The following is a 26253-nucleotide window of genomic DNA, read 5'->3' as shown; positions in this document are numbered from 1 at the left end:
CCTGCTGAATTGGTCCTCCACGTTATTTCAAGGCTGACCTTATGACTAAATCTTTGCAATTCAGGACTTCCAGGTCATGGTGACCACTAGTTTCGTGACATTACAACTTCTCATCTCTAGCTGTCATAATATAGAGCTACAGCAAAATTAGTCTCTCATTCAGGTTCCTAGCTGCAGAAAAATCTGTTTTTTAGGAGATCTCTTATGAGGACAGGACAAGACTGGTAATCTTTCCCAGGAGTGTAATTATCCTCCTGGCATGATGCATTGGGTGTGAAAATCTTAACTCTGGGAGCTGACACGTGCTAAGTGCCTTGTTAAGCTGCAGCTGTGAGGCCCAGTTCTGCATTATGGATGTTATGTGGACCCTTGGTGCCACAAGACTTAGGTGAGCCTGAAGGAGCAAAGGGGATCTAGGTGTTTCTCTTTTCTTTCTTGCAGTTTTATATTTCCATTTATTTCTTCCAATGTAATTCATTTGTTCTGTGCATCACAGTGTACGTAATGTATTAGAGGATTATAAAACTGCTGCTAATAACCACAAAATCCCCTGAAACAGTACATTGCACGTGTCACAGCCTGTATCACCTGCCCTGGCTCTTGCTGTAAGTCACACACTCATCTCGTCCGTCACACCGCCTTGTCTTTTTTCCCAGAACAGTGACTGTTTCAAAATTAGGAAAAAAGTAGCAGAAAACAATGCTAGTAAAAGTGCGCCCTGCATTCCCCTGGCTTCATTCAGAAGCCGTTGCATCGCAGCCGTTTGCCATAGCCTGGGCTCTGGATATCTTTACTGTAGTGTTTCAGATGAGAATGCTGGCTTAGGGTGTGCAACCAGAGGCAAGATCCATCAAGGACAATGGGGTTGTTGTGAGTGACTTATTTGCATCAACCTGTCCCTCAACGTGGGGTAGGCAGTGGTTTCGGTAGCACCGCAGCGATCTCTGATCCGCTGCGAGGAAGCTGACCTTTTGATCAGAAAACTGAATGCTGTGAGACTCGATTAAGTCTTGCACGTCACGTGGCATTTGTACCGAGGAGAAGGAAAACAAGCAAATTGAAGAGATTCAGTGGCGTTTTGGTAGGCTAAAGATCTGCATCTGATGTGCTGCGGTATAAAAACACGGAATAAAGTGATGGGACTCTTTCAGATGCAAATGCTGCTCTGAAATCTGGGGTCTCCCAGTGAGAAACTGGAAAATTCAGAGCTCCAAAGCCCAGTGATCTGAAGACAGAAATGCCCTGCTTTTCTGAAGTCCCTTTTAAGATGCTTGCAAGCATCACCTCAGTATCCAGGATCTGTGCTCTCCCTAAGGCTTTCAGCAGCTTTCCGACACAAATACGTTCCTCGAGCCGTGCACATCTCTCTTGCTGACGACATTGATGATGCAGGTGCACAAGGGAGAGAAGCCAAAATCAGAGCCATTTATGGTGTTGAATGCTAGAAACTCAGCAAAATAATATATTTGCCAAGGAGAAGAAAGTGAAACAGGTGGGTAAACGGCCATTTGGGAGGTTTTGCTGACTGGTGAGAGGGGAGGAGGGCAGGAAAAGCTGATAGTGCCCACTGCTAGCAGTGCAGAGTAATAAGGAAAGGGGATGACGTGGCTTTTTAATCTGGTTTACATATCTGGGAAGAAATAATTGCTTTGTGTGCTACTCGGTGCTACCTAAGCTTACTGGCATTTCCCAGAAAATAGAAGGGGGATGGATTATCTTTCAGAGATTGTCTTTTGTTAGCAGTTACTACAATGTGTAGCATTAGTAGCTGCTTAATACCAATCTGAGGTGGTTTCTCAGGTGGCAAGTTCTTCCGAGCCGCATTCTTCTGTGCCTGAAATTACTGGCAAAGGTTTTGCTGCCTTGAAGATGAGGCAACATCCTCTTTTCTCAGTGATGACCAACTCTCTCGTGTCTGAGTGAGATCTGAAGGGTGTAGGGTCAGAGCGTGGGGGTTTCTGCACAGCAGGTATGCTGCCTGGCTATTCTCCACGGTGGCCTTGTGCACAGCTTTTTCTTTGGCAGACCTGGTCAAAGTGCAGTGGTGATAAGATTGTGCTTTTTTTCCTACACAGTATCTCTTCTCTGCAGTGGCAAAGTCATTTGTTCCCACCACAGGCTGGGAGCTGGTGAATGTCAAGGACTAGGTTCCAGAGACACAGCCATCACGTGTGGAATATAAAGTGTGTGAATGTAAAGGTGTTGGGAATCTGGATCAGTTCAGCCTGGTGTCAGAGACGTTATGTGATGCAGTCAGTAACGGTTGGTGTCTGCACAGAGAAGCACTCAGCAAGGACCGCACCTACGTGGCACTTACTGTCACAGTGCTTTGGGTCTGCTGCTTTCCCTTTGATGCATGCTATGCTCCAGTCATATGGTGCCTGCTGTAGTTTATTTATTTAATACTATTCCTCCCGCCCTGCACTGCAATGCAGTCAGTCCACTGAAGGTTTTGGAAAGCGTGGAGTCTATATGGTACACCTATTCCTGCTTTCCATCCACTAGTCTGCTTGTTTTGTTTTGTTTTGTTTTTAAATGGAACATCGTTTTGCTGACTCCAGCTCATACTGCACAATCTCAAAAACAGGAGCACATCAGACTCACACCTCTGGAAACTGTGGGTTGTGCCAGAACAGAGATCCCAGGGTCCAGGCAGTGTCCGTGTTGAGCATTTGCTGCTCTGGAGAAAAGAGCCAAAAATGTTGCAGCAGGCAGCAGTGAGGTCCTGCAAGAGGAGGAGGTAGTTGTGCCTCAACATGTTTGAGACGTTTGCTCTGATCATGAGTCAGAGGCTGTTAAAGTGCTGTAGATCAAGCAGGGTGACTGGCTCCTGCCCTGATTGTGTGAGACCAGCAACCTCTATGTGACGGTTTTTCTCATTCGTCGTAACAGTTTAAAGCAACTTGGGAGTGTTTGTAAACTTCTCCAGCCTAGAATTAAGACAGATCTTTCCTCTATGTATGAGACAACTGTGTTGTTCAACTGTATTGAAGTTGAACTTTTTCCTCCTGACCAAGATGGGGAGGAAAAGGTATTGTGTGACTTTTGCTTAAAAAAATCACACAAAAACACCCAAATGCCCATGAACAACATATTTTAAAATACTTATTTTGGGGGGAGATGTTACGTGTGATTTGCAACCTAAGACAACAGCTGTGTCTCTACGAAAGCTTTTCACAAGTAGGGAGTGACTAGAAATGTATCTGCAGTCGTAGTGAAATTCCACATAGCCAAAGCAACATTAAAACAAACCCCAGCTTGGCTCTGGAGCGAGAAATACGGAACAGCAGTTGCTGTGTGCAGGATGAAAGCTGATGTTTTGCCAACCTGAAGTGTAAAGCTGGTGCTGGAACTGAGGCCTGAAGAATGGGAGTGTTTGCCAAAAGGAAATGGAAGCAGGGATGGAGGGTTTCGGGGAATGCATCAAAGTCAGCCGTGCCAAAAAATGCCTCCCCTGTGGACAGGTCTGATTACGATAGTAACCACATTAGCCCATGCAAAGTGCAGCTGGAGCCACAGTTGGCCCTTAGTGTTTTCTAGCTGGGGAAATAGCATCTTGGCTAAGGGAGAGCTGGGCTTGGATCGGCCAGCTGTGTTCCTGCATCTTTGTGACGGAAGGGCTGTGTGCAGAGGTTCGAGAGAAAGACAAGACACCAGCAGAAGCAAAGCCCAGCTTCTCTGCTTGGTCACAGGAAGGTCTACCAAAGCTAACCGCTTCCCCCACCTTGCTTAGGGGCCTAGAAGGAAGCCACAGTTTTTGACTTGCTTTCAGTTTTTGGAGGTGCATACACTGTTTTTGCATGTGGGTTTGTCTTCAGTGGAGCCCATAAATTTAAGATTTACTTGCCCGGTGGTTTTAGTTTTCTTTTTTCTCTCGGATAGTATCATTCCCTTCCCATCCTCTCATCCCTGCTTTTTGCTGAAGGATATCTTCGCAGTAGTCTTGAGCACATCCGAGAGTAGAAGCCTTGAAAGATGGTCAGTCAGGTGACAGCTATGTGCAAAGCAGGTGGAGATATATAGACATATAATATCTTTGGGACCAAGCTCCTCAGTGCATTAATGTCACAGCTGCCCAGTGTCACGCTGAGAGGTGAGTGAGGAAGCTGCCCTCTGAGCCCCCAGGTCCCAATTCCACTTTGCACTTGTCTTGGTCAAAGCAGCAATGTGTTTCACCCTTTCAAAATTCTGTTTATTTCAGCATTCTTTGCCTTTGCAGTGGTACTGTCCCAGTGGTATCTGAGCAAAGGACAAACTCCGTGCCTGCGGGAAGTGCTTGTGTGGTTGTTCCAGCCAGTGCATTAGTAACAGCTGAACCCATGTCACCACTTGCCGAACCCACTGAACTCTGCTGGCTTTGAAGCAGTGCTGTTCTGAGCCTTTGGGGGTTCTTGCTGGATTAGCTGAGACCTGGAGCAAGACGGTAGATGCTGGTGGGGAAAAAAATAGGTGAATGAATGTAGACTGAAAAATGAGGTGGGGGAAGCTGTTGTGATGGGGAAGCACAACAGTGGGGTATGAACATTCAGCTTGCTTGCTATGGCCTCAGTGCATGTTGGTGGTGCTTTTACTTAGGGGTGCCATGATCTAGCAATTAACCTGGAGGCTTGAGAATTGGGAGACCTCAGTTCTGCTCTGGTCCTGATTTGCCATATGACCTCAAGGAAATCAGCTCAGTTTTCTTGCTCTGTTTCTCTTCTTGGCTTTGATCATCAAGACAGTGAGCTGCTCAGGGCAGAGACTGTCACTCATGGGTGCTAGTCTCAGTGCAATAAATAATGGCAATTTTGTCAGGATTTTTTAATATGATTTAGCAAAAAAAGAAGTGGTATTTAGACCTTAACTGAGTGAGAATCAGGAATTGTCTACCCTATAATGTTTCCCTTCAGTTTTCTGGCCTGTGGTGAGGAACTTGTGGGCAAGTGAACCAGGACCAAGGCGATTGCATTCAGAGAAGCAACCAAAGCAGAGAAGTTGATGCACTTCAACATTTAGCGCTGGGTAAAATGAAAAATGCAGAAAATGCCTTGACCTGAAAACATGGTAGAGTGCAAAAGTTTGCTGCTGTTGTTTTGCAGCTATTTTAGAGAGCAGCACATGAGTCTTTCTATGCAAAACCTTCAGAAGATTGTGAAGAGTTTGATTACTGCAGCATGAGCAGTCTGAAGTCCCTGCTTTGGAAGTTTCTATACTCTAGTGCTGACCCCAGCCCTTTGCCCATAACGGGACTTTTTATAAGCGTCATCTTTTCCATTAAGTTGCTTTTGTTCTTCATATCAGTAAATGTCGCAGGTAGGAATTTAGTCAGCTTTCAGTGGATCCACCTGGTGACTGAAGCCCATCTCTGGCTATGAGGGAAACTTCTGTTAGCAACAAGTTATTCTTAACATATTTTTTAGAATAGTAAGTGAAGTAAGTGATGCCTGCTAGAGTTAAGAGCAGAACATGGATTTATGAGTTATGGCTGTGCCATGCGATCTTTGTTTTCATGAAGATAGTGAGTTAATAGACAAAATGCCAGCAGGTGGTGCTCAAGAATACACGGTACAGGTCTTGGGCTTTGTAGGACAAGCCAAGCATGTGTGGTGAAGATAGGGAGCAACTCTTCCTGTTTCTTGTTACACAGCATTTTAACAAAATGTTCTGCTGCAGTGGAGAAAACCATTCTGGTGCCAGCTCTCTGTGTTTTGTGTTTTGGTTTTTTTTTTCCCCTGTACATTTGCATCTAGCAAGAGGCACCTCCAGTTTACATGAGCGCCGTCAACATTGAACTGTAACTCTAGCCCGGCTCAGCCATCCCCGCCATGAGCTGGGGAGGACCTCTGTGCGGGAGGTTGACCTTTTCCCTTGCGCTGGAACTGCCCTCGTTGCTCAGCAAGAAATAAACAATTGCTGGCACACACAATCCTCAAAAGTCAGCGTACGTTCCTGCAGCAGCTCTAGATTCTCCAATAAAGAAGTGATTAGTTGTGTGCTGTTGCGCGGTAAAGAGCTGAAGAGCAGAGAGCTGCAATTTAACAGGCTGTTCTGGGGTAGAGTTGGCAATTAATTTTTTTAATGTAATGAAGGTTGTATTTGCTGGCGGGAAGACAGGTTCCCAAGAGTACAGAACGTTTCCTGGCCACCAGTAGGAAAGTGGGGATGAAATTTGGTCATCAAGAAGGCCATCTTCATCTTGCCCTTTTTGGATCAGGTGCACCAGCTGCTTTAAAATGTTCCTGACGTGAAAGGGCTTGCTAGGGATGGAAAAGGCAGTTATTCCATGCTGTCCAATATTGTGCATTAGAGTCCATTTTTCGTCAATGTCAGCTACATCAGTATTACCTTCCTTGTCCAGGAAAGTGGTGTAAGAGCAAGGGCTACAGGAAGAAGCCATTAGGGGATAGGAAAACATATGAAGATGTTATTTTAAAAAGCTAAAAGTTTTCTGGGCTCTCCCGAGCTTTCTGGTCACAGCAGCCTTTCAGGAGCTTTTGAGCACTGATGACAAAAACCACTCCTTAAAGATTTTTTTCACATTTGCTTGCTTAATAACATGGGAAAAGGATTTTTTTCACATGTGGACTTCAATTCGGCCTCCTCTAAAACAGGATTGAGTCTTAGATCTTTGGGTTTCTGCAAGACTTAATTAATTAGAGTGATTTAAGAATGAAGGATGCCCTGTCAGTGTCACTTATTCACCATACTGCTGCTTCTGGGTATTTACTAAATTCAGTGGTTCTGCTTTTCAAGTCATCATAGCAAGACTTTGGAATGACACAAGCCGTGTGGTTCTGGCTGGTCAGTAACTAGGAGGGTCAAATTCCAAGTTGGCATGTGTTATTTTCACTCACATAAATTATCACAGGAGCTGCTGCTTTTAGTAAAATCCCAGTGAAACTGGGTTCCCACCCCAGTATTTTTCTCGTACAGGCTGTTAATGATGAGTGTCGTGTGAGTATTTTCAGCAACTGAAGGCATCTTTCACACCTACATCCAGGGGGAACAACTCCTCGCACGTGCTGACATGCCTGTCTCTGATACAGGTCTTTACCAGGCAGCTTTACTTTTAAGCTCGTGAGTGATTGTTTCTCCTTGCTGCAGAGCCAGCGCAGGTGGAGTAGAGCAGATGGCTCGGTGTTGGCTAAGTGCTTGCTGATACACAGCAAATTGCTTCTGTGACCAACTGATAGGTTTCAAGCTTTAATTGAGGCTTTCAGCAAGGCGCTCAACAGTGAAAAGCATTCTGCTGAGAAAAACAGCAGTGTAACCATGGGCAAAGGTTCAGGATAGCAGAGTTCAACCCTCTTGGGGATGGCTCCTCTATTTATTTATTTATTTTCTGCCACTTTCCCACCATCATTCAGGACTCCTGTAATGCCGCTTGGAGATTACAGCTCAGTGTATCAGTGCGGCACAACCGTTTGTGTTGAAAACGTGAAGCAGAGGCTGATAAGTTTGGATTTTCTGCTTGCAGTGGGCTCAGCGTGTCTGCCAAGGTAGCTGTTTGTGGATGCTCCCTTTGAGTCACAGCCTGCCTGGTCTAAGCAGCAGATTTTCCAGGTCTCCCTTGCATAGCAGGGAGTACAAGCTCCTGCTGTCTTTTCTCTTATGTTCATGAGCATCACATGAATTTTAATTTTTAATGGGCATCTCTAAAAAGGAAAGGAAACCTCCCTTGCTGCTCCTTCCCCCAAAAGCAAGAGTAGATTTGACAGTGGAAGAAAGGTATTTGTGGGAGGGTTGACTGAGCTCTGTCCTGTTAGGCAAGAGGTTTTCCTTCAGCATCTGTCCCTTAGGAGCTGAAGGAGCTGCTCTCCCAAGTTGTGATGTAATCCATCCAGAGCAGGCAGGGATGCAGTAATCTGGGAATCTAGCTCTGGTGCTCCCCTCACCCCCACTTTTTATTTATCTGGCTTAGAATTCTGCATTGAATTTGATTTCTTCATAACGTAGGACCAAGGAATAGATTTCAGCATGGAAAATGTATCTGTTGAGCTGGCTTTGTTTAGTGTCAGAAGTACCAAGATTTTTGCTCAGTTCTGAAATCCCAAACACATTTGATAGTGTCCACAGCTAAGTTTTCACGTTCTTTCAGCTTTTCGTTGGCTTAGAATGCACTGAAAGTGTGAGCTACTCTTAACATGCTTTTGTACTTGAGAAGATAATTGGATTGCTTTATCAGCCTTTACTTGTCAACCCAGTGTCACCCTCTTCTAACAACATGGGCAAACCCAAGGCATCTGAAATCTGTGGTTTTCTCTAGTATTCTCTTCTTTGGTGTTTCAGGTAGGGTACAGAGGTGGCTCTTTTCTGTTGACCATTAGATCTGGTGCCACGGTGGGAAGGAAGCGGCTAATAAGCAGAGAGGCAGCCTTCAGATGGTTCCTGCATGGCTGTCCAGTGCGAGTGGAGGGGAAATGCTGCATAGCAGCAAAGCTACAAACCAAAACAAACTCCTCTGCCATTATTACACTGACAATGTGTAGCCCAAAATGTGCAGCTGAATCTGTAAGCTACATGACATGGGCAGTTTTTGTGATTTCCCTGGAAATGCTGCCAAGGAATGCAAGATCCATTTTTAGTGCAAACCACTGATGTTTTCTTGTAAACAGAGAAGTGCCCAGCCTGTGGTGTTTAATAAACCTGAGGATGTATCCAGGATTCTTGACATCCCTTTGACCAGGGGACCAGATTCAGGCACAGAGAGGAGTGGAAGGGCATGTGAACTAAACAAAATGCCACGGTGCTGGTGGTGGCTCTCCCTCAGCCCGCTGAGCTACTTCCTCGCCAACTCCGTGGCCGTGCGGTACCTCCAGCGCTGCCTCCAGCAATGCCTGCTTTGGCAAGACTCTCCTGGCTGTAGTACATTCTTCATGTTGTTTTTGGGAGTGGCGTTTGAACGCTCATCATCATTTCCTTGAACTTCAACAGTTTCATCAGGCCACCTCTGGGAATTTGGGAGGGTGTGTTTTCTCTAAAGAATACTATTTATAATACAAAGCAGCCTCTGTTCCAGACATTTGTGGCAACATGGCTGACAAGGAGGTAAGAATTGTCTTTTGCTTATCCAGCTGGTCTGTGAAAGGGGCAATTGGTGAAACAGCTTGAGCACGAGCAGAAGTAATGCAGGGGCACACAGAGGACTGGAGCAAATGGGATTAGGCAGTCGGGAATGTGGATCTTGAGCGTGAAAATGCTGTGGTGTGGAAGACTTGGACACTTTACAAGTTAGTTTCTGTTACAGCTGGAAGGTAGCTGCATGACTTTTGAGGTTCCCTCCAGACAGAGAAGAATAGCCTCTGGGTCTACTGGAAATTTTCGCTTTAAAATTGATTTTAATTCATTCTGCATGTGAATTCAGCAATTATGAATGTAGAATAAAGTCTCTGTAGAACGGTATTTTGATAGTTCTTTTGATAGCCTCTTGATAGTTCTCTTGATAGCCTCTCTCTCTCTCTCCCCCTTTCTTGGTTCCTAACTCCCTTTAAAAGGAGCTGCAGTTGTGGAAACAGTGCAATAGCAGGTATCTGTTATTAGCTGAGGAATAAGCTGTTTGCAAGAGATGATGGAAAGATAGATGCTCTGGAGTTTAAAAACTTACTTTAAAGCAAAGAAAGGGAATCACAGTTTTTCATTGCTTCCACAGAAGAAATTGTTTTATGCACATGAGGTTTTCTTTTCCATATAAATGTTTTCAGTCAGCTTTTCAACAAACAGAAAAGACAAAACTCAAAATACAAAGCAGCCCACTTGACAGTTGCATGTAGGAAGCACGTATCCAGTCAGGTTTTCAAGGGGTTTATGGTGGTGTCAGTGTGACCCTTCCATTTTTCTTGCAGAAAAAGATTTACAAGTACAAGAAGGTGCTCAGTAACCCCAGCCGCTGGGAGGTTGTGTTGAAGGAGATCAGGACGCTGGTGGACATGGCATTGACGTCTCCGCTTCAGGATGACTCTATTCACCAAGCACCACTGGAAATTGTCTCAAAACTGCTCTCAGAGGTATGACCTCAGCAGCGCTCCTGCAAGACACTCTCACATTTGGACGAGAGACAAAGAGTTAAAAGTTTGTGGGTGGGTTTTAGTTTAACTTGGGCTGTAAGAATTCTGCCTTTGAGTCTGCTCATGACTTGTGCTGACTTGAGTGGAATTTGTTCTTGCTGGGGAGGAGAATTTGACCCATGTTAGGTAGATTTCTTGAAACAAAACACATTTCTCTTCAGGCTTTTTGTTGTTGTTGAGTATTTATGGTAAATTTATTATGGTTCTGATTCACGTCTGTCTTCAAGTCAGTTGTGAAACTCCTCTTGACTTCTATTCCATTGGCTTTGTTTCCATGACCAATAATTCTTGTAAAGTATGTATAAACCAGCTCTTTAATTCTGTCAAAGAAAAATATTTTCCTTCTTCAGAGGTATCTATCCTCCTTTTATAGCATCTATTTCCAATAGTTAACTCTTCATGGATGGGAAATATAACCCCAAGCAGGTTTTTCATGTCTTAGCTCTCATGTGCAAAGATTTGTGTTAAGGAAAAAAGTTGCTAGCTTGCACTAGGCAAAGATCTTAGCAACTCACAACTTTGTAACCTCTGCATGCATTGTGCTCCTGAGAAAGCCAAAACCAAACTCTTTTGCACAGGTGACTTATAGTAAGTTTATTGGCTTTTATTGGTTTCATGGTTGAAGAAGGAATTTCAGGAAAACAGCAGCAGTTAGTTTACTACCAACAAATGGTGTACACCACCATGACAACTCTTTTAGTAATTTTTGTAGAAACATACGGCCTGTCTTAAGAAAACATTTTAAGAAATGTAGCACTAGCTGTAATTTTCCAACTGATTGAGACCTTCTCTGGCACTCTGGTGTTTGTATGCTCAGCTTTCATGGCTGGGGTGGCTTGAATTGGAAAGTGCCGAGGGAGAAATGGAAGCTTGCTGGAGCCCTCCTAGCAGATGGTATGCCACCTTCTTTAAGAGAATGATTTTAAATTGATGAATTTTATTCTGAAAATGAGCAATTGCCATCTTGAGCCTTTCTGCTTATGTCTGGTGGTAGGTAGCTAAGAGGACTGTGTATACTGATGTGCTAACTCAGAGTACTCTTTGCTCATTCATTTCTTCTGTTCCACTCTTTCAGAACAACAACCTAACCACTCAAGACCATGAGAGCATTATTGTGGTGAGTATCTTTCTGTCAAAATCTGAAGTAAAATCTGTATTTGATAACACTTCTGTTAATGCTTGCCTTTGCCCTGGTGAAGTAGGGCAAATATGAAAGAATTTCCACCAATGCTGGTGAACTTAGGCAGGATCAAACCCATTTGTTCTACTGGTTTTTGTGTGTTTTGTCATTCTTCTCTTGTTTCATGGATGAGTAACAGCAAAGTTTCCTCATCAACTTACACGAAACAGCACAGCATTTTGAGGGTTAACTGTCTCCCATAATGGCCTTCCTGCTAGGTTACGCAGTGCCATGTTCATATCTCTATATGTACTTTAAATAATCAAAGACTATCATTTCCAGATGTGCCCTATAAAACCCTTAGGCTTAGTTTCCTGAGGGTCTAACGCTACCAAATGCAGAATGTCTCCATTGCTGATGGTACGTGAGCAACTGATTGTTTTTGTAAGCGTGGATGTGCGTCTGTGTCACTGCAGTTTAACCCCCTGTGTATTTGGTTTATAAAAATACTCTCTTCAACAGTTTTCCTTTCTGTAGGTTGCATTTATTTAGACATTAGAAATAAATGCATCATTAGCATCTCTCATCCTTGTGCAGCAAAATATAAAATCTCAACAATTTATCAGAGGTGGAACTTAGTTCCCCATCGCTGTGATTTAATTTCAGTCACAGGTAATTTCCAGGAGATTTTCACAGTAATCTAATCTAGAATCTCACCACCACCTGATTGTATCACATCTCCATGTCTTTTTCTGCAAACTGACAAGGTGGCTTGTAACTGCTAGTAGGTGTGAATTGTGTTTTACTGCTGCTTAAGGTACAGTTCTAGCTGGAATCAGTCACTGAGACAAGTTCCTGAAGTGACATTTACTTTTCTTTGAGATCTCCTGTGGCTTTCGTTTTACTGTAGTGCCAGGGTAAGTCAGGCCCCCAGTTACAACTGGTTGTTTTGGGGGAAGGATTCTTAATAAAAGTTGTAAAGTGACCCTGCTGTGAGCAGGGAAGTTGGACCAAGTAGCCTGCAAAGGTCCTTTCAGCCTAGATTATTTATCAGTTTTGGGTGATGGCTTCTTCAGTGCAAGTCCTGCGCTTCTCTAGGTAGTGCCTGAACCATTTAGGAAGTGACAGATTCAGAGGTCACTGCTGTGACACGAATAACCTGTGCTGTTCTCAGGAAGCATGGATAATGGTGTGTATTTATGTCATATCTTAAAAGTACACAGTGTTTTGCAACACAGGTGGAACCAGCTTTCCTTCTCTAGATGGTACTGGAACAGATCAATATTGCTGCTGATCTCCTTCTGGTGAGGAAGGGGAAGCACATGTGGCTATATCTGAGCAATGTGAGACGGCAAGTTCCGCTTTTAACCTCAGCACGCATAAGGAAAACATAGGGTGCTGCCATGGTGTCACTCTTCCGTGCTGACCGTACAGGCAGAGCCATGACCCACTTGTCAGTGTCTGTGGTGGTTATTCCCTACATTCAGGGAGGACTGGGCTGAGTCAATGGAGCTCATTTTTCTTAGGCTGACACCCAGCCCGTTACAGCTCTGATGCCGTGATCCTCCGATGGTTACCAGACAGCTATAAACACTTGGTGATTTTGCAATACATGGCTCCTCTGGTTTGGTGGGTCCCATAGCAAACACTCAAAAAGATGGGTTCAAGGACGATCTTCAGCTCAGATGTTGGATGGGAACAGAGGCTATTCTGGTCTGACTGGACCACTGCCAAAGGATGAGTGTTGCAGTTGCAGAAGCGTGCACAAACAGAAACTTCACAAATGTTGTGTGTAACCAAATTTGCAGATGTGCTTGGGTTTCGCTGTTTAAAATTCACATTAATCTTGACCCGTTTGTTTGTGAAAGTGGCTATTGTGAAAGACAGTCATTGCAAGGAGACTCCCTGGGGCTGAAATCCTTGAGGAGATGAGAGGGAGAGCAAAATCCAAAGCAGGCTGCCTTAGTAAAACTCAAAATGCCATCCAGATAAAATATCTGGTGTTCAGCTGCTTAATATAAAATGTTCTGGCTGCTGTGTTTTGAGTATTACTTTTAAGTGGGTACTAGGAGTCCCTTTAGCTCAAGACTGGAAAAACCTGAAGGCATAATCAAATTATTCTAGTACCATTTTCTAATCTACAGAGGAAGTAAAAGCAGCATAAGTTCACTGTTGACAAAGTTCACTAGTTCATAAGTTCACTACACCCTCAGTGGCAGGTATGACCTCTAACATATTTACCAAGCTTAAGCACGTCGATTTGTGTGGTTACGACAGAAGAGTCAACTTTCACAAAGTTAAGTGCTTGATTTTGACTAATAAGGTCCTCCAAGGTAAGAGCAGTGCTATGTTACTTTTAGTGAATTATTTCTCAGAAAAAGAGCTCAAACTCTGATAAAGGATTTGCGTGTGCGGCGTTTTTCAGTTTTTTCTTCTAGGGAGATGTTACAACTGAAGCTGTGAGCCAGATTCGCCCTTGCTGCATTACAGCCTAAGACAGTTGATGTGCTCCTGTGTTCATTTAAACCATCATAAAATTGTACTCCTTCGCTGTGTTTTATGTATTAACATTTATATCAATTAACATTGATGTAAATACAGAAGATTCATTTACAGATGATGTAAATTCTAGAGGATTCATAGCAGAGGTGTGCTTGACCTTATACATAAAATAAACACGGAGCCCACCTCTAATTTCTCTGTTGATGATTTTGTCCTTTTTAAAAGTGAGCTTTTTTCTTCCCAAGGAAAATATTTCCTTGCAAAACGCTTACTCCAATTGCAGTCCTCTAAATTTTTCTCTCTCTTTCTCTCTTTGTTTTTAAAGGCAATTGCACCTTTGCTGGAAAACAACCACCCTCCTCCTGACCTCTGTGAATTCTTCTGCAAGGTATGAGAGCAGCTTTGCTTTCTGAAGTCTCACAATTGTATATGAGTGTTCTTTGAGGGGGTTGGTTTTTTCTTTAACTCCTTACCTCATGCCCAAATGGATTTCGGTTTTTAGTCAACAACCAACAGTACTGGAATAGCTAACAGCACCATTATGATAAATAGATCCTTATCCTTAGTACATCAGACTGATAGTCCTGATTCTCTGTGAGCGTTAATCTTCAGACCCCCACACCTCAGTCTGGCTACAAGAGCTGTCCCACTGCATGTTCTGTTTAGCTAGTGCAAAAATCACCGGAGTTCAGATGAGCTGGTAACGTGATGCACAGCTCAGCTCTTATGGTCATGGGGTAATGGCAGTGGGAAAACCATAAGAATCCATCCTCTTTCCTGGTAAATCCATGCTAGTGCTGCATTTTGCATCTGTTCCATAAACTTCTGAGTCCTCTGGATTGAAGAGCTTCTGGATTTGAAAATATTAATTTTCTTCTAGGCCTGTTTGTGTTTGTGTCAAGTCTGTTTAAATTTGTTTACTGATGACTGGGTATACATTTGTCACACATTCTGGTCGCTGCTTGTAATTCCCATCCAGAGTTACTGATTAGCAGCTTCTTCCTGCAGAAATTAAGTCAGGTTTCAGAAACTTCTCTCACTGTTGCATTTTTATAAGTCAGGCTTAGGGTCATATCTAGCCTTGGACTCAAAGCACTTTTACTCCTGGTTTGGTTTTTTTTTGCCTTTGGTCTCCATCATCAGAGGTGGGCACATAATTATCTCTGCCTGTATGGGATCGGCTGTATAGAGTTGCAGGAGGGGAAACAGGTTATGGACTTTTTCTCTTCAAAACTGGAATGGACAAGGTTAATGAGAAGGATAATGTATCTTCAAAACTGACCATGCCTTGAGCAGGGGTTTGGACTCAGATGACCTCCAAAGGTTCTTCCCAACTTAAATTACTCTGATACTTTATGATTGTACGTTATAGCCTGTGATGGGAGAGTGGCTTGTTGGTACCCTCCAAGATCCACCACAGGTTTTTAGCCTGGATCCCAAGGAAAAAGGAGGTTTGGGCCATTGCACTGCCTGTGCCTACATATCTTTTTGTACCCAACCCCTTTACTTTGAAAATTGTTGGCAAGTTTCAACCAAAAAGGGGCAGAAGTTCCCAAAATACTGCATTCCAATGACTTTTGTGAAGATTGGGCAGTAGAGAAAGCAACTCGTGTAGTTTGTGAGCCCCAATAGTGATATATTAGATGCCAGCAAATCCACAGGAGGGAGCAGTGTTGTGAGTATCCTAATGCCAGGAAAGATTAATTTAGCCCTTGGATTTTGTTAACCATGGGGTAATCCATGCATGGAGCGTGAAGCTGGAGGAGACCCATCTTGGTAATTTCCACAGCTCACGAAATGACTTGTCACTTGTTACAGCACTGCCGAGAGCGCCCGCGGTCCATGGTCGTGATAGAAGTGTTCACGCCAGTGGTGCAGAGGATTCTCAAACACAACATGGTGAGTGTACGTGTTACAGGAACTTGTTCAGTTTGGAGAAGTGTTGCTGTGCTACCTTTTGTAATTAGCAGCTGCTTTGTTGTCTCTAATGAACAAAGCACTGTGATATCTAAATCTGACCCTGCAAACTGTGAATGCTGTAGGTAATCGTGTGTTGCTTTGTAAATGCAGAACGAATAAGCATTCAGTGGGACTCTCAAAAGCATCTAAGCAAATCCATGATTTGAGGAACATTTCTTTTGGCAGCAGTGCCAGTATTTGCAGCTCCAGCTCTCTCCCACGTGGCTCTTGGCTCCTTATTTACTCCCTGCATGCCATCCTTGTAGTTATAATGGCTTAAAATCAATTAATTAACAAAATCAGAAAAGGAACTTGGTTGATTTTGAGCTGAGGCTCTTAACTTTTTTTCTTTGAGACGAGTGCTCTGGATTTCCTTTTTTCTTTAGACTGGTGTTGAATGGTTCTTACCTCGGTTTCCTAATTCCCCTTGTACTTTTCTGCTATTCCTCTTCCTTCTTGTTCCAGGAATCGTGTACTCTGTCATTTTATGATTGTTCTCTCGCAGGCTTTCTCTCTTCTCATTGCAGGTCAATTCCTTGCTAATAATTGAAATAAATGCTAGGAGACTGCCCTGCCAGCTTTTCTGTCTTCACCCTCTATACCAGATTGCTCCCCTCTGACTTGAAGATATTCTTACATGATCTGTATTCCTTTCCTAAGAGGCCTGGGTGTTTACAGCCCTCTGTCTTTTGTGGCATATAGTTTCCTGCATGATTTTTAAGTTACATAAAGAAATTTTGCTTCACAATGCTGTGGCAAAGAGTAACAAATAAATAAAATATTTAAGGCAGTTGACTTGGCTGTGATCTCAGGGATGGATCTCATACCTCTGTAACTACACGATCAACTTCTTTTCAAACTGATAACAATTGTAGGGATCATCCTCTGTCCTGCTGCATAGAGCATGAACCCAGTAGAAAACAGTTCATGTTTCATATTTTTACAGCTGTATTATTATTTAACTTCTTGAGTTCACAGAGCTAGGTAGAAAGCCCAAGATGGCAAAAGGGTCGTATTCCTGGCTCTGTGCCTGCACTTTGCAGACGTGTAAACATTTTTGAATATTCTGAAGCGTTCAATGAAATGTTCTGTAAATGTTATTCTTGGATTCCAGACTGATTTTTTTTAAAGCATCCAGAGCTCTTGAGGGGTCTCAAATAAAATCTAAAAACATAGTGTAATGCTTGTATTTGGTTAGCTCCAGAGTATTTGGTATATTTACCATACTTAACATTTGCAGATTGAAAATCAACGTGTCTGTACCGCAGTGTGTAGTCAGAGAATTTACAGTGTCATATATTAATTGGGGTGGATTTGGGCATTTTACTGCTCTCTAGGGACTTCCGTACTGAATAGTCTTTTAGAGCATGTGTGTGTGCATGTAAATAAAGTTCTCCTTTAGGAGGGCAGTGTTGCTGGCAGTAAACTTCATAACCGTAGGAGGCCTTGTCCAGTTCAGTGTGCTTAGAGCAGGAGGTCTAGCTGTCTGCTCCCACCTTTGCCGCTCGTTTGCTCTGTAGTTTTCAATAAGTTTGTGACAAGTTTTGTTCCACAGTTTCCCACCTATAAAATGGGACATTTACTTATCATTTTGAAATCTCAAAAGAACAAGGGTAGCTTTTTGTCTTGGTGATAGCAGCAGTTCCGTGCAGGACTGGAGACTATTGTATGCCGAGTTGTCTGAGGAGTGCTCAGCAACATCTGTTTCATTGGATTTCAGCTGCTTGTAGACTCAACTCAAATGTTTGAATTATAAGTGCTGTTGTTTTGGGGTTTTTTTGGAGCAAACAATATTGATAGTGTGTATTGTTCTGTATCTTGTATGGTGACAGGGCATCAGATGGTATTTGGAGAGGTATTTTATTTTAGAGCAGTCAGTAATGACATCATCTTTATGACCTCTTGGAGTTTTATTCTAACTTCAGTGAGGACACCTAAACAGGTTGAAAAATTTCGTAAAAAAAAAAAAAAAAAATTGCAACTGCAAGCGCTGATTTGTGAGAAGTGTTGATGAAATTAAATGGCACCAAATGATATGTGAAGCTCACACAGTCCTGTGCCCCTGAACCAAGTGTATTTGCACCTGCCAGAAGGAGCTGTCAGAAGTTCCATGATTTTGATTGTAATACCCACTATGGAATTGTTCATAGACCCTTTGCTGGGTGAAGGTACCAGGTAGCCATTCAGTACTAGCAAAGAGTGACGCTTAGACTTGTTCTGCCTAGGCTTGTATTTGCATTTTTGTGATTTTCTCTAGAGGTAAAACCTACAAGATATATAGGTCCTGCTGTAGGAGTGCCTGAAACCAAAATCAGTAACAGCAGGTTTCAGGGCTTCCCTTTTACAGACCACTGCTTCGTTATCACTTGTGGCATTTCTTTAAAATTGCAGTTGCCATTTATTTTTTCAAGATGACTCTTCTTCCCCAGCCAGCTGCATGAGGGACAACTGCGAGGCTTGTTTGTCCTCCTTGGGCCCCGTTCTCCACTTGGGAATTTAGCGGTGTAGATCTCTACACGTGTGTAATAAGGTTATATCTGTGTAAATGTGAGGAAAGGTGCTGTGGAATTACACTCACTAGCCGCAGATTTTACTCCTTCCACACCTAAAAATAGCAGGTGATGTGAGGAGATGCAGGATTTCAGTTAGCAGGTGCCTTTCCAGCTGCAGGATTTGAAGACAGTGACTGTTGAGCTCACCTGTCAAATTCACATTGTAGCTGGAGTAAAATCTCTGGAGAAAGAACTGATCTCTGGTTTTGTACTTGATCACTTATTGATCGCATGTCAAAAGATTCTCTAAACCCAGAACAGATATGATGTCAAACATGTAAGTAAAAAAATTACTTTTGAGTCGCATTTCTAAAAGACTGCAATTATGAGTGGAACCAAAAAAGCAAGATACAAAGAAATTCATTTCAAAGTAAAGGAATAAAGTGAAGTGTGTGAGAGAAATGTAAGTGCAGGTAGGATTTTTTTTTTTTTCATAACTGGTCTTTTATTTCAAGGTGTGTATGGGGGAAAGAGGAGGATTTGAAAGCATGTTATTATTTGCGAGAAGAACGTTACTTCAGCATGCAGCGATACTGTGCTCTCGAGGCTGTCAGCATAATAACAAAGTGAATTTGGTTGTGTTTGGGTTGATTTCTTTTGGAAACCCGCAGTTTCGATGAACCTTGCAGGCATGTTTCACCATCTTCACTGAGTCTCTCTTTTTTGGACAGGATTTTGGGAAGTGTCCTCGGTTGCGGCTCTTTACTCAGGAGTATATTCTGGCTTTGAATGAGCTGAATGCTGGAATGGAAGTGGTGAAGAAGTTTATTCATAGGTTAGTTACATTTAATTTATGGCATATTTCCAGTCCTGCGTACATGCTTTGCTGCAGTGCTTCGCCCAGCCCTGCTTATCTCTTTACTGGCTGTTGAGAGTAGATGGTTCCCGTTGGTACTGCCAACCAGCAATTCAATTAGGAGAGTCCACGAGGCAGTTGCCGATGTCTCTTTAAAACAAACAAACCAACCAACCACTAATTCTCCAATATGGCTGGAGTTCTCTGTCTAGTGGTCCAGTGGAAGCAAATGGAGTTTGTTGTGTGTACGTTTTTTGTTATGCATTTAGATTCAGAGCCTCTACAGAGAGATTCCTGTTGACTTTAGACCACATAACACTCATTTGCGTGTGAAATTTTGGGGAGACTGTAGAGCTACCACATCAAGTAAGCTGACTATGCAGCTTAGCCTTGTTCACAAATGGGGCCACTGGGCAGGGATTTACAGGGTTCCAATAACTCACTGGAGGGCCCTTCAAAGATGGGCCTAGATGCCCCTAGATTACCCAAGAGCATCTATCCAGTTCTGCACCCCGTTCTGTCTGGTTTTGCCCCCAGAAATCTTGCTCACAATGATGTTATCTTGGGTTTTGTTTTTCAGCATGCATGGTCCAACTGGACAATGCCCCCATCCCAGGGTCCTGCCAAACCTCGTAGCTGTCTGCTTAGCAGCCATATATTCGTGTTATGAGGAATTTATCAACAGGTCAGTATGAATTCCCAGCTTGACCACACGTTACTCTCTTCCAAACCCATGACAAGATTGGTGTAAACATGGGTATGGCTATCTGAGAGCGTGTCTTTGTTCTCGCTCTGCTCGTTGCTAGTGTTATGTGTGGGAGTTCTGGACAATCACACGCATGTTTCTGTAGATGATGTGATTATATTTGTTCCACTCTGTGTGCTGGAAAACCTGGAAGGTGCCAAACCTTTATTCTCTTGGACTCGCTGTGGCATGTTTTGAGGCAGTGAGCATTGCAATTTTATTGCACATCTTTGGCTCCCATTCTTGAAAATGAGGGCAGTGCTGGTGATGGGGCTCAGCAGTTCCCAGCACAGAAGTACTGCAAGCTGTAGTAACTTACAAGGAGGCAGCTCAACAGCCGGCTGCGTGCTGATCTTGGCCACCGTGGAGATACTGCAGCTCTAACTGGCCTTTTTGGGCCAGCAGAAGATGGGATTTTTCCACAAGAGTCTGTGGGATTTAAGCATTACCCAGAGGAGTGTCTGTTTTGCTCCATTTCTGGCACATGAGGTGTGTGATACACCTAAAGCGAAGGGAGGGGTGAGGCCTTGAAGAAGGGATTGTGTGTAAATCCCCGCATGCCTACAGTTCTGAACCTGAGCTGGTTTCACAATGTTGTCTCCATTGTGAAAATTTGATTCCTGACTTACTGCAAAATAGGTGCCGCGGTTCTCAACACACGAATCAGTTTCCAGCAGACACCGAGGATTCTCCTCTGCTGTTTCCTGTTTGTTTATGCCTGTATGACTTCCCTCATAGCAGAACATGGACAGGAGCTGCATAGTGTCCAACAAAAATTCCAGACGCGAGGGCTGCAGACGAATGTCTGGGCATGAACTGTAGCCGCATATATACTTGGGCATGGATTCTGTTACAGCTTTGGACAACTTGGATGGGAAAGTTCACCTTTATACTAAACTGGCATGTCAATGAGAGTAATGAAAAGCTCAAATCTTTGTAGAATAGGGGCTGCAGAACAGTCCTGTTGGACCCTTTTAATGTTTGCCATTGATTTCGGTAATCTGATTACACAGAAGAAAGCAGTCTGGTGGGCTGGGGTGAAATGCAGTGGGAAATTGCAAAAGATCCTGGCCTCTCAGTATTGCACTCTCTCCTGCTCTCTGCTGTTGTGTCTGTCTATTGAAATAATTTATTTTTAAAATTCAGTCGAGACAATTCGCCAAGCCTGAAGGAAATTCGGAACGGCTGCCAGCAGCAGTGTGACCGAAAGCCTAATCTCCCCCTCCGCCTTCTTCACACAAGTCCTGACCTGGTCTCTCAAGAGGCCACCTTGACTGAATCCCGTCTCAAACCAGTTATTGTCACTTCAAATGAGATCCACGTGGAAGTGGAGCGCAACAACACAGCTAATCAGAAGATGACAGCCAACGTTGGCAATGACAGCGAGCCCAACCTGATTGACTGCTTGATGGTCAGTCCCACCTGCAGCACCATGAGCATTGAGCTGAGTGCCCAGGCAGACAGGATCCTTGGCTGTTACGTTGAAATACTCAAGATGCTGTGAGTAACTATTTTAAACAGCTTTTTGATCAATGTCATCTTAACAATGGGGGGCTTTTCCCACAGGCCTGTTGTCTTCAACATCTCTGGCCAGCAAGCACGTGGTTATAAATCTAACTCCACTTCTAGAGTCCAGCCTTTGAAAGAGGCATCTGGCACTGCCAATATGTTCTAAAAATAGCATTAAGAAGGTGAAAATGGAAAGCTTACTTGTACAGTGGGCCTCAGGCGTATTACAGAAGACAGGATGTTGTTGCTGATGGTTTCTGTTTTGTTCTTGCTCACCACAAAAAAAAAAAATATCCATTCATCTTCTCTGGGGCTCTCAGGATTGGCCAAGACAGAGCTAGAAAAGACAGGTCTGTGCTAGGCTCAGTGCCTGCGCAGTGGCAGGCAGCACAGCTCCTCTGGCTTCAAATGGAGTTGGATGAGGTCAGTGTCTTTCACTTAGGTGTTCTCTCTTCATGTGTTTTTAGAAGTTTTATGATTTGTTCAGACTTACTTGTGGAGCCTCTTTTTATCAACCAGTTGCTTTGGTACGGTGAACCTGTATTAGTGAACAAATGCTTAAATAGCCCTTACTAAATGATGGCTCATTGTTTCCTGGGAGGCAAATCCTCTGAGTATCTTCAAGAGGAATATAAAATAAAAAGTTCTTCAGGAAAAGCTTGTTTTTCTCCTGGATAAATAAATGAAAAGGAGTAACGCAAAGATGGATTGCAGGATGGAAACTTGTAATAGAAGTGCAGTAAAACAACCCAAAACAACCTTGTTGACTTTGACAGCCAGCTCTGCTACTGAGTTGCAGTATGTCTTTGGGCAAACTGTTCTATTTCCACATTAGTTACTTTTAAAAAATGTAAGTCTATATGAAGTAATAGTTGAGGTTTATAGATCACAAGACACAGCGGGTGAAACTTGGATTCTGCTGTAAACCATAAGCATGTGGCTATGCTGAAGTCAAATGCAAATCTGGATGTACGCTGTCAAGAAATTAAATGAAGTTCAACTGCCGTGATGGAGGATTTTGTGGAAGTTCTGTCCCACGTTTTCTTATTTTCTTCAGTTCTGTTAAAATCATTTGAACTAACTTATTTTGGCCAGAGACTTTTGCATATTGTGTTTGTTGTAAATGAAAGTAGTGTTTTTTTTTTTTTTTTTTCAAAATACATAGTACCAATTGTCGACACAATTATCTCACTCACTGCAGAGTTGGCTTGCAAAAACATATGTAAGCACACATTCAGCACTAGAGACAGGACAGGTGACTCCAAGATACTGTTCCCATTAGATTCCTGAGCAGGAAGTTGCTGAAGGCTAATCTTATTTTTTACCCTCCTGGCCCAGCCTCTTCTGCCTTTAAAAACGTGTGCATAAAAAAAGCACAGCATCTGACTTGGCTTGATCTGGTGGCTTCTAAGCCTTCATGCGCCCAGGTGCTACACTAAACACATGGTGTATTTATTCCTGTCCCCTTGACTCTAGGTGTTTTCCATAAGCGTATGGCCTCTCTCGGTCCTGATGCTGGCTTGGATGCTGACTCATTAAGCATTGACAGTTTTGGTTTCATCACGCAGCTGACACATGCTTATAAACAAATTCACAAATGGGCATGTTCTTCCTCAGACTCTCCATATTTTAAACCTTTGATATGCCAGGTCTCAATTCCCATACAATTTCCTACACAAAGAACTCTTACTCTTCACTCCATACCTAAAATAATGTATTTTTTTATGTTTGCTGACTTTTTAAAAATCAAGCTGTTCAATAGCAACAGTGAAAATGGGAATCTGCTGTTGTTATTGCACAGATTGTAGGTGTGGAGCAGCTTTGTGCCTCTTTTCAGCTTGTACAGTGGCAATTCTGAAGGGTGAAACCCACAGGACGTGCAAAGGAAAGGACCAGCAGTACTACAACGTTGGTGCAACTCTCAAATTGCCGTGCCAGAGTCCACACCCTGCTTGAGAAATCACAACCTATGAGAATATAGGACAGTTTCTAAAGGCGGAGCTGGTATATATTGGTATATATTTTAGCTCCACTGGTTTGTGTTCTCTTCTGTTTCTATTCATACCCTGGGTTTTTTTGGACCTGAAAGCATTAATGCAGAAATGAGTTCTGCTCATGATTCTGCCACTGGCTTACTGGGAGGTTTTAGACAAGTTGCTTCTTTTTGTGCCTCAGTTCTCCTATTTATAAAGTATAGGTAAAGATTTTGAATGCTGTTTTTTAAACTCTGAAACCAGTGGTGGGAAAAGCATTGTAGAAGAACTAGTAGTTACTATCAAAAATGCAGTATCATGCTGTTGGGATGCTGATTACTTGCGTGCTCAAACTCTTCTTGAACAAAGGCTTTCTGATGCACTAAATACTATTACTGTACCTTGAAAAACTCAGAATATGAAGAAAGAAAGTTGAAGAACATGCCAGTAGGAAGAAAAAAATAATTATAAACCTGCTATCCAGGAGCTGAGCTCTCAGCGGGCAGTCACTAAAATAATGTTCTTATTAATAACAGTGGTAAGCCAAACATAAATAAGTTGCTTAGCATTGAATTTAATTGTTCTTTTAGGTGTCTGACTCAATATCATCATTGAAACAAGAGAGTCACCAGCAATGATATTTTTTTACATAATTAACTTAGAGCAGCAGGGAGTAATTTATTTAGGCAGATTTTAATTATTGAAAGTCTAGCAAATAAGAATTCTTAGCAGTATCTTCAGCAGAGGACATTTTAGTGTTCACCTAACTCCTACGCAATACCTTCTTTTTAATAGAAAAAACCTTTCTAATGTTGAGAAAAATGTGACAGCAGTTATTTCATCATCACTGTAACACCTCATTTTTTGCACAGAACGCTAAATGTGCAGATAAGTAAGTTCATCCGTGTTGCTGTTATCAGCAAGAGCGTCTTTGACCCTTTTCCTTATGCAGCTTGAGTAACAGAATACAACTATTGCATACTAAAAAAACCCAGAAAATCATGGATTCAAACGTGTTGGCAGATGACCCAAAGTCTGGGCAGATTTTAAAGGAGACACGGTCTCTAGTGGCACGTGGTATTTTTGTCCTGCACTCAAAAGAGGATCAAACTTGTGTTCAATATTCACTAATGCATTCTGGACTCCAGTAGTGTTATCGGTGCCAGTCAGTGCCTCCTGAATGCTACAAGTCTTAAACTGGTGTGTGGAAAATGCACTAAATTAATCAAAATCTTTCTTTTAGGTCATCATATTAAATTAGAGGCTCTGAGAGCTGCTTAGCATTGTCCAGCTCCTAATTGCATGTTAATGTTTCCATGCATTAGATAATTTCTTATATAGTCAAACTTGTGCTTGAGCAGCACAATTGTGGTTGGAGAAATTTGCAGTAAAAGGGACCATGTATCCTCTTCTTCAGACCGTGTAACTTCAAAGTGTGTGTGTCACCTGAAGGACCCCACTAATTCCTCTGGCATATGGAGGGAACACTTAAACTGTGCCTATAGTGAAATCTGGATCCACAAACAGCAAACTAAACTGGCTGCAAGAAGAGACACCTTTTGGGGGGCTGTGATGATGTTGTATCATAAGCTGTCACCCTTTGTGTTATTTTTTTTTTTTGTAGTGGCAAGGGTCCTTCTAGATGCACAGTACGTGTACTCTTCTCTGGGACCTGTGTAACCAGGGAGTTGGCTCCTTTGGGCAAACTCGCATTGCTGTTTCCTGATGCTACCATGACAGCTGTGAGCAGTGGAGGCCTTTTCTGTCTTCAAGAGCCAGGGCAGGACCTTTCTAGGGCCTTTCAGTGGTGCTACATTTTCTTCTTTTGAAAAAAAAAACAACCAAAAAACCTAGCTCGAAAGAGGGCTGAACATGAAAAGACGCCTCACTGTTTGCGCCTTATATGACAGGGAGTCTGATGAGGTTTTTTTCTCAGCCTGCCCTGGAGTCCTGAGCTGAACCTTGTCTTATACAACTCGGAGGAGGTGGACCTAGAGCCAGGGAAAGAAGGGATAAGGTACACACCTGAGGGGCTTGGTTATCTTATTATTATCTGATAACAGATTAACATTAATTAAGATTTTTATCTCATTAGGCAACTCAGTCTGGAGAAAAAGCTGTTTCCAAGTAGTTGCTTCTTTTCTCTTTATTATCCTCTAAAACCAGAGGACTTGAGGCTTGCAGTCTCTCAGTGATAAGATCGACAGCTTTCCAAACAGAAGCACCCACTGGAGCTTCCCCTGCCTTCTCTGCATTCCCCAGTAGGTCAGGGGCATGCTCTGAATACCCCAAGAGGATTCTCTGATGTCATGTTTATCAGGGTTGCCCTGGGCTGCTAATATGTTTTGGATTGTTTGTGGTGCACATGACATATGGGCAGGTTTTCATTTTGGTGAAAGGTGATCCTGGAGAAGGAAAATGTATTATTATGTTGGCGAGCCAATAGCAACAGTGGCCCAAAGGCAGTGTCGCTGCACTCGAGGATTATTTAATTATTATGGTTGGCCAATATTCTGGCCAATCCACTAAAAAACGGTTCTGGGTGAGTAAAGCTGTGTGTGGTAGCAGGTGACTGCTCTGGCAGCCTTTACCTGCTTGGCACCCAGACCTCCAGCCTAGCACACGCGTCCCAGGAACCCATAGATCGGGCTGCAGTTTGGCTGCCGTGCTACTCACCTAGAATTGCAAACCATGCAAAAGTCAGAGCCACTGAGTACATCAGAGAGTCTTTCTCCCCCGCTGCTTTTATAAGGCCAGTCCTGGGATTTGGAGCTGTGTGATGAGCGTGAGTGTTCAGCACAGCACCCTTTGAAGAGCTGAAAAGGGAGTTTGTCACCGGCACTCTCCCGAGTTCTCCCTGTAGCTCTGTGCTCCCTCCTCCTCCTGGCGTGGCCTCTTTGTCTGGCTCATTGCAGTGGTTGTTAACTGCAGCCAGACCTAATCTATCTCCCTTTCTTTCCCTGCTTCAAACACCTCTGTCTTGTGTTAGAGCTTTGAATGGGCCAAAAAAAAAAAAAAAAAAAAGGGGAAAAAAACAGCTGTCTGAAATGGAGG

The 26253-nt window shown here is 43.1% G+C and overlaps 1 protein-coding gene across 1 annotated transcript in view; it reads left to right on the top strand.

Annotated features, from left to right (window-relative positions):
- Positions 1–26253, top strand: part of CMIP (c-Maf inducing protein) — a 60471-nt gene that overhangs the window by 15231 nt on the left and 18987 nt on the right. The window contains exons 3-9 of the mRNA XM_010145412.1: positions 9822–9983; positions 11119–11160; positions 13991–14053; positions 15484–15564; positions 18848–18951; positions 19553–19657; positions 20864–21217. Of these exons, the coding sequence (XP_010143714.1) occupies positions 9822–9983; positions 11119–11160; positions 13991–14053; positions 15484–15564; positions 18848–18951; positions 19553–19657; positions 20864–21217 (911 nt within the window). The remainder of the gene's footprint in view (positions 1–9821; positions 9984–11118; positions 11161–13990; positions 14054–15483; positions 15565–18847; positions 18952–19552; positions 19658–20863; positions 21218–26253) is intronic.

Source organism: Buceros rhinoceros, unplaced genomic scaffold (genome assembly GCF_000710305.1).
Source record: "Buceros rhinoceros silvestris isolate BGI_N320 unplaced genomic scaffold, ASM71030v1 scaffold16941, whole genome shotgun sequence".
Lineage (NCBI taxonomy): Eukaryota > Metazoa > Chordata > Aves > Bucerotiformes > Bucerotidae > Buceros > Buceros rhinoceros.
This window is presented reverse-complemented; position numbering and strand designations above follow the sequence as displayed.